The 9,087-nt window shown below is 37.4% G+C and overlaps 1 protein-coding gene across 1 annotated transcript in view; it reads left to right on the top strand.

Annotated features, from left to right (window-relative positions):
- The window catches only part of LOC101633572 (prolyl 4-hydroxylase subunit alpha-2), a 46,681-nt gene that overhangs the window by 21,038 nt on the left and 16,556 nt on the right, over positions 1-9,087 (top strand). The window contains exon 5 of the mRNA XM_012727745.1: positions 1,408-1,584. Within this exon, the coding sequence (XP_012583199.1) occupies positions 1,408-1,584 (177 nt within the window). The remainder of the gene's footprint in view (positions 1-1,407; positions 1,585-9,087) is intronic.

Genomic DNA, 9,087 nt, shown 5'->3' with positions numbered 1-9,087 from the left:
TATATATATATATATATATATATATGGATGACTAAACATAACTATATTATTTACTTAGCAATTATGTATTATGTTTCTATGGAAAAGAATTAAGCCATTTTTCAGTTCTTTAAATCTTTTTTTGTGAACTACTTTATGAAACTTAAAAAAGTTTGTTACTGTCTTTGGAAAAATACTTTTTGCCTGTATTTTGGCATAGGTAGCATTAATGTTTTGCACCCACTATGTTTTTGTATCAGTAATAGTGGCACATGTATAAGATGAATATATGACCCTATCCTGCACTAGAAGAATGTAGCCTAAGAGGAAAATTAAAAACATGTCAGAATTTAACAGTTTGGTGGTAACATGAAGATGTTGTAAATTCTAATTTAGGAATTCTAATTTTGGAATTTTCTTCCAAGAATTCTTGGCCTAGACTACCATGTGACTGTATATTAAGAAAAACTTTAGGGGCCCTCCATGGTGGTGCAGCAGGTTAAAGTGCAACACTGCAAAGCTAGCTGCAGATACTTCAGTGTGTGTTCCATCCCTGGCTAGAGAGGTGCTCCACATGACACTCAGATCTCTCCTCTTGCCCAATACTTCCCGTGGCAGTGTACTTTGTCAGTCTGCCTGTTCTGCTCGACATTCTTGACTCCGGTGAATCCTCTCACCCCTGCACCTGCCCTGCACCTCTGGCCTATACCCCAGTTCTCAATGCTAAATAAATAAATCTTAAAAAAAAAAAAAGCCTAAGATTGAGTCTTCACAGAATGCAAAATGTATAGTAAGAAAAATTATACTGTGTTTTGAGAACAGCAAGCACTTTTTTATGTTAGTGAAATCTGAAATTTGATGACAGAAGCTACTGTGTATCAGATTTTAATATATTCAGGCTTATATCCTGGAGGACTAGGTGATTCATGATATAGACCTTGGGCTTCCCTTTCTTCAGCAATGCTTCTCAAACTTTGACATGCATAGGAATCATCTGGGGGGTGATAAAATATAGATTCTGATTCACTGGGGTACAGCCCAAGATTCTAACAATCTCCCAGCCAATGCTAGTGGTACATTATAAGTAGGAAGGCTACAGAGAACAGCAACTGCTTAATTGTTCAATTAGGAGTGATCCAATCACTCCTGGACATTATAGAAAGATGGATGGAAGGAAAAGGCCCATGTAAGATGAATTATCACTGTGATGCATGTCACAGTGCAAGGGTGACTTCTCTTTAGGGCTTTGCATGAGGAGATGTTTCTGAGAGAGCAGAAGACATTGAATCATTTGTGTGTTGTTGCTTTTGTTGACCAGGACATGGCAGTTTGTATTCTTTCTGAGGGGAGAAGTTAAGTGGGTTTAAAAATTGAGGCCAATGTCTGCACCCAGTATTTGATTAAGGCTTGTTCCTTTCTGCTCCCCAGATACCACAGAAGCGGAAGAGGCTTTTTTGTAGATACCACCATGGCAATAAGACACCACAGCTACTCATTGCCCCTTTCAAAGAGGAGGACGAATGGGATACCCCACACATTGTCAGGTACTATGATGTCTTGTCAGATGAGGAAATCAAGAGGATCAAGGAGATTGCAAAACCCAGAGTAAGTTTCTCACCTAACCATGTTTCCCTCTGCTGCCTTCTGGGATCTACTTTATTGTCATTATTTTAGAGAAACTTAATGGAAATTCAGTTTTTTTTTAAATTTAAAAAATGTCATTTTAGAGCAGTTTCATTTTTACAATAAAATTGATAAGAAGATTCAATGATTTCTCATAAATTCCCTTCCCTCGCACAGAATCACTTACCAGAATGATACTGTTTTGCCAAGCATAAATCTAAATTGACACATGATGTTGTGTATTCGCTGGGTTTAGACATGTGTATAATAATATTTATTCATCATTATGATTTCATACACTTTCTTATCTTCTGAGTTTGCTGAACTTTTTTCTTCTGCTTTATTTAATTTTCTATATAACCCCCTTGCTGAATTTTCCCGTTCAGTTTTATAATTTTCAGTTCTATGGTTTCTGATTATGCTTACATTTTCTATTGTTTTTAAATGAAATTCCCATGTTCATGCATTGTTCTTTGATCTTTCTATATCTATCTGTGCATCTTTTTATATCCATTTTTTATTGTTTTTTTCTGATGTTTTAATTTTGATTACTGTTGTTTAGAACAAATTCCTATTTTTCTCGATTCTCTATGTTATTTTCTGTGCATTAGGCTATCTCTTCCAGTTTTGAGTGAATAGTCTTGCTTTGGAGATGAACCTTATGGCTATTCTGCCTTAGTTCTTGGTGATTTCAAACTTTGTGACTATGCAAACAACTTTATTTGCCTTTAGTTGTTTCCAGTAGTTGAAGGTATTCCAAGATCTATTAATGTCTCAGGGAGAGGAACTCAGCTCCTAGATGTGGGCTAATTGGAAGCTTAACCCTTAGGTAGTTTTTTTTTTTCCTAAAGATTTATTTGTTCATACAGAACTGGGGTACAGGCCAGAGGTGCAGGGGCAGTGAGAGGATTCACCAAAGACAGAGTGGGGAGCAGAACAGGCTGACTGACAAAGTACACTGCTGAGAGGAGCAGCAAGTGGATCAGGAGAGGTCTGCTGTGCCATGTGGGTCATCTCCCGAGCAGCATATCGAGCTCATGCTGAAGTGGCTTTAGCTTCTTAGTGCTTTGCTTTAACCTGCTGCACTACCAGGGAGGGCCCAACCCGTAGGTAATTTTTAAAGTATGAAAATAGATCCCATTCCTATGAAAGATGGCTGTTTCTGCTTGCTTCCTCTGCCCTGAGCTGTGGGGTGAAGCCATTTGAACATTGTTTATTTTTTTATATTATCCTGTTGAACCTGTGAGCACAGGCCTTGCTGGCCCCAGAGCTAGTTATGCAGCTGACAGCCACTGGGCAACCTCTGGGCTGCAGACCAGAAGTGGGCTATAGCATTAAGAGAAGCAAATAGCCCACTTTCAGGAAAAGGCTGGTTCTGTTGGCTCTGCTAGGCTCCAGGAGGTTAGCTATGCTGAATCCATGAAGTCTTTTTTAAAACTATTTCTTAATTGGCTATTGTCTTTTGGATTCACAGACCCTTCATTTGACCTTCAAGGCTAGATGTTTTGAGGCCCAATGTCTGAGGTGTTTTACAAGTTCCAGTGCTAGACTGGTGTCAGATCTTCAAAAAGAAGTTGGGAGTGGTGGGTTCCCTCCTATTTTGGTGGGTGGATTTGTGGTGCCATTATATGTCAGCTTTTCCTACCCTTTTCAATGTGTGTGTGTGTGTGTGTGTGCATGTTTTCCAGTCACCCAGTGTGGCTCAGCTAGGTTCTAGATTTCTTTCTGAGAGAATGATTTCACTTCTAGCCATAAATTCTATGTCTCTGTGGGAGGAGTTGAATTCTCAATATTGCTACATCAACACCTTGAAGTGGGCAGCCTGCTTTTTTTTTTTTTTTAAGATTTCTTTATTTATGCACACAAGAACTGGGGTACAGGCCAGAGAATGGGGGTGAGAGGACCCACCAGAGACATAACAGGGAGCAGAACAGGCAGATTGACTGAAATACACTGATAAGGGGAGCAGTGGCCAACACAGGAGCTGTCTGCATGTGGGTCAGCTCCCTGGCCGGGCATCCAACTCATGCTGTAGTGGCTGCGGATAGCCTCATAGTGCTGCCCCTTGCACCACCAGGGAGAGCCCTGCTTTTGTCTTTAATTATAGGCAGTCAATTTAGTTGGGCACAAATTGCAAACTGTACTTTGTATAGTTCAGTTCTTTTTTCTTGGCTGTGGTGCTTGCAGCCAAGCAGTGCATTGTTTCAAGGGCTTCAAGAGACTTGAACACAGCTTCGTTTCTCTCCTCCATCTCAACCTTTTTGAGATTAAGCCTATACATTCAGCACCTGTGGTTGCCCCAGACTCTATTAAGGTTCATCAGGCTAGAAAACCTTTGGGTTTTGAGCAGAATTTCAGCTGCCCTGTGCTATATCACCTATGGTCTGTCCTGAGTCTAATAGTCATTTTAAAAGATAGGAAACCACCCTGTTCTATTCTCTTTTTTTGAGAATCACCTTTTTACCATAAACTAGAAAAAGACTAGTTAAAAAACCTGAAAGCAAGTGAAAAGGAAATCTTAAAAGAGCAGAAATGAATGAAATAGAAATCAAAAAGACACTCCAAAGATCAATGAAACCAAAAGCTGATTGAAAAAATAAAATAGATGGACTTCAAGCTAAGCTTACCAAGAAAAAAAGGGAGAAAACTCAAATGGATAAAAAATGAAGGAAGCTACGACATTGCAGAAACCCAGAGGACAATAAGAGATTGCCATGAACATTTTCATGCAAACCTGTTCAACAACCTAGATTAGATTGACAAATTCTTAGAGATATAAAATTATCCAGGACTAAATAGGGAAGAAATAGACAACCTGGACAAACTAATCACAAGCAAGGAAATGGACACAATGATAAAAACTCCTTTGTGGAGTCATCTGTTCTGGATTTTTGTTTACTGGGGGAGTTTATACTAGAGAAGCAAAAGAGTGGTTCAACATAAAAAAATCCATGCAGTTCACCACATTAGCAAAAAAAAAAAAAAAAAAAAAAAAAGGATAAAAACCTTATATCAATTAATGCCAAGAAAGCTGATAAGATTCAACATACATTTATGATGAATACCCTCAAAATACTGGTGGTAAGTGGATCATGCCTTAACATAATAAAAGCCATATATGACAAACCCACAGTTAAGATCATTCTTGGGGAGAAAAACTGAAAGCCTTTCCACTAACATCCAGTATAAGACAAAGATGTCCACTTTCACTGCTACTATTCAACATAGTATTGGAAGCCCTACCTGAGTAGGCAAGAAAAAAGCTATAGAAGGAAAACTGGAAAGGAATAAGTAAGCAATCACTGTTTGCAGATGACATGATAATATTCATAGGGAACCGTAAAAAATCCACACCACAGCTAATTAAAACAATAAACTAGTTCAGCACGGTGGCAGCTTGCTAAATCAGTACACAAAAAATTTGTTGCCTTCATATGTTAACAATGAGCTAGAAGTGGAAGGAATTAAGAAAACCACCCTACTGGCCCTCCCTGGTGGCAAAATGGGTTAGGATACAGCACTATAAGCTAGCCTCAGCTGCTTCAGCTTCTGTCTGGCCCAGGAGGTGATCTACATGGCACAGCAGACCTCTCCTGTTCTCGCCTGCTGCTCCCCTCAGCAATGTACTACGTCCATATGCCTGTTCTGCTCCCCACTCTGTCTCTGGTGAAGCCTCTCACTGCCCCTGCACCTCTAGCCTGTACCCCAGTTCTGTACACATAAATAGATCTCAAAAAAAAAAAAAACCCACCCTATTTATACTCACAGCTTCTCCTCCCCCAGTTAAATACTTAGGAATAAACATAACAAGGAAGTAAAAGACCTATAGAAGGAAAACCATAAGATATTATTAAAAGAAATAGTTGAAGATGCAAAGAAATGGAAAGATATTCCTGCTCATGGATTTGGAGAATTAATATTATAAAATGGCCATCCAATTTAGAGATTTAGTACAATCCTAGCTATCCTAACAAAAAAGAAGAATAATTGTAGCACTACACATCCAGCCTTCAAACTATTCTATAAAATAGTAATAATTAAAACAGCATGTTACAGGAATAGAAACAGATATACAGACAGGCCAGTGGAATAGAACTGAGAAAAAGAATTTAACCTATACTTATCCATACTGATATGGACACCGAATTTATGACAAAGGTGCAAAGACTATACACTGGATCATGGAGTGTCTCTTTAATAAATGGTGTTGGGAAGACTGGGCTGCTGTGTACAGAAGAATGAAACTAGACCACTCTATCACATCACCCACAAAAATCAACTCAAAATTGACAAAAGATATGGATGTAAGACTTGAAGTCATAAAATATGTAAAAGAAAACAGGCAAAGCACTTCATGACTAACTTTGGTGTAGTAACTTTGCAGTGACTACACCTGAGGGTAGACCTTTTCTGTCAAAACACTGGCAGATGGGGCATGGTTGTACTTTAGTAACAGAAAAATTAATTAAAGCAATTTCCAACCATAAGTTTACTACTTTTTTACTCTTCAGTGCTGTCCAATAATTATTTTTTGTATTTTTTCTTGACTTTATAGTTGTTTTCTGGGAGATTAGCCTTGTAGGCATTGTACTCTGTTATATTAAACATGTTTTATTTGTAACAAAAATATCCATATGAATAATATCTTAATCACATGGATTGATATATTTGGTTCTAGTTTTGACATTTTTTTTTTTAATTTTAAAGATTTTTATTTATTTATTCATACAGAACTGGGGTACAGGCCAGAGATGCGGAGGGTGAGAGGATTCACCAGAGACAGAGTGGGGAGCAGAATAGGCAGATCAACGAAGTACACTGCTGAGGGGAGCAGCGGGCGGGTCAGGAGAGGTCTGCCACGCCATGTGGTCACCTCCAGGGCAGGCGGGGATCGAACTCATGAGGAAGTGGCTTTAGTTTCTCAGTGCAGTGCTTTAACCCGCTGCGCCACCAGGGAGGGCCTAGTTTTGACATTTTGTATTGTTTTATATTTCCTTGTTTTACTGGGATAAAATTTGGCCAATTTCATTCTTCTACTTTTCTTTTTTAAAGTATTCTCAGTATCCTTGCCAATAATTCTGCTTACCTTTATTTCATTTGTGTTTATACTATCTGTACTTTGTTTTTCTATTCTTTGTGTCTCTTAGTTGTCACATAATTTTTGGTCATATCTCTGTCTTATAATTTAGTCATTTTCCATAAACATAAACACAACAAACCAAACCAAAAATAAACAGGCAACTATAAATCAGAGACATTCTTTAGGGAGAGGGGAACAGAAGGATCAAAATGAGGGTGAGAAAAGCGCAAGGGACTATGGTGATGGTGCCTGGGTAAATTGGTGATGGAAATTCTATGGGGACTAAGCCTGAGAAAAGAAAGTAAACATGGTAAAAGAAAAATTATGTAAAATATATATAAATAAATAATAAAAAATTTAGTTGTTATAAATCTGAGACAAATTTATTGTTTCCTTGAGTTTGATCAGTTTATATGTCACATCTTCTTTTGTTTGTATCCTGTGCTTTTGAATTTGTGATTTTTAATATTATTTCAGCTTTTTAATGTGTTTGCTTTATATTAATTGCAATATTTTGTTATAATTTTCTTGCTTGTGGGTGGATTCTTGTATTTTTTACTGTTGGAAAGTTTTGGCTTTCATTTTATGTTTTTCTTTTTTCATAGTGACTTTTACAGATACTGGGTTCTTTTTAATTTTTATAGTTCTTATTTATTTTTACAGGATTTTTTGTTTTTGTGAAATGTTCCTTCTGTTCATGTAGTGAAGTGCAGTTTCTTGTTAATTAATAGCAATGCGGGGGGGGGGGCTCTTGTCTTTTAAATTTTTTTTCCTGTTATATAATTTTAATGGGTACTTATTTTCAACTGCTTCCTTCTTTTTGCCACCAAAGCGATAAGAAACATCTCACTCTCTGTTTCCTCCTTCATCCCAGGAGTAGTGCCTTCCCTATACTACCACCTGTATTTCAGTATACTACTCAAGCTTTTGTGTTTAAAATATCCAAAAGCCAGTGCTTTGATTTACTGAGGGTCCTTTCTTTCAGGCAGCAAAACTCTAGTTGACATTATATGGTGTTTTACTATTCATAATGTTTGTCACCATAAAGACCACACTGATTTTCCACCCTTTCTGCAGACTCAGACAGACTCTTTGTTTTGAGGTCTCTGGAATATACTGCTGATAGCTGATGCTTGCCCACCACAAGAAAAATCTATAAATTTGTAAATTCCCAGTCTCTTTGATATTTTTAGGCTTGAAAATAGGTGATTATTTTTGTTCCTGCCAAGACCAATATAGTTTTTAAGAACCTATGGGCATAGGAATTGCTTTTAAAAGGATATCATTCTATAATTTTCTGTTACATTTCAACTAATTAATGTCTAACCTGGGCTTTTTATTAACTGTTTGAATTTTCTTTTTTTTTCCTGAAGATTTATTTATTTATTTAGACATACAGAACTGGGGTACAGGCCAGAGGTGCAAGGCCAGTGAAAGGATTCACCAGAGACAGAGTGGGGAGCAGAACAGGCAGAGTGACGAAATACACTGCTGAGGGGAGCAGCAGGTGGATCAGGAGAGGCCTTCCATGCCGTGTGAATCACTCCATGGCTGGTGATCAAACTTGCACTGAAAAGGGTGTGCCTCGCTTGCAATGCTGCATCCTAACCCGTTGCGCCACCAGGGAGGGCCCTGAATTTCCTTTTTAATAGGTGACATATACTATGGATGAATATTAAGAATAGCTGAAAAAGACCACCTATGTTTAAAAAACACGAACCTGCCATTTTTTTTGTTAAATATTCTTTGTTAATACTCAATATGCCCTTACTTGATAAAATATGTTGGATAAAGGAAGCCCTATAAAGAGTTAAAGGATGCTTTGACTAACCTAGAGGAGGCTTTGCTAAGCCAGTAGTTCATGTGTTTCTTTTTTTTTTTTCCTTTTTGGATGCCCTGGAAATTTTTATGCCTGAGTGGAATGCACCACAGTAAAAATCTTGGTTTATGAAGAGTAGGCCTTTCTTCTGAAGAGTGGGGGAGAGGACTTTTTGAAAAGAGAAACTGAACATAGAAAATCTATGAAAGATTTTGTATAGAAATTCACGATCTAGAGGTTAATTCCTTTATATTTATTGCTGATGTGCAAAGTAGGGGAATGCCCACTCTGGTTTGAATACCACTGCCCTAGTGATCAATGAATATGTGGACAAGGTATAATAGAAAGTTAATTGAAACCTAGTTAAAAGTTGCAGAAATCTGTGTACATCACTCTGCTGTAGTGGAAGTAAGTAAATTAGAACCATATGTTTGTCATGGATATCTCAAGAGCATAAATACTAAGTCTAAAAGGATATTACAGAAGGCATTGTTCAGTATGACACAATTTATATAAAATTTAAATAAATGGGAAATAATGCAAGTTACATTTACCTTTTTTTTTTTTAAGATTTTATTTATTTATT

This window comes from Condylura cristata, unplaced genomic scaffold (assembly GCF_000260355.1).
Source record: "Condylura cristata isolate star-nosed mole 26May11 unplaced genomic scaffold, ConCri1.0 scaffold00021, whole genome shotgun sequence".
NCBI classification, from domain to species: domain Eukaryota; kingdom Metazoa; phylum Chordata; class Mammalia; order Eulipotyphla; family Talpidae; genus Condylura; species Condylura cristata.
This window is presented reverse-complemented; position numbering and strand designations above follow the sequence as displayed.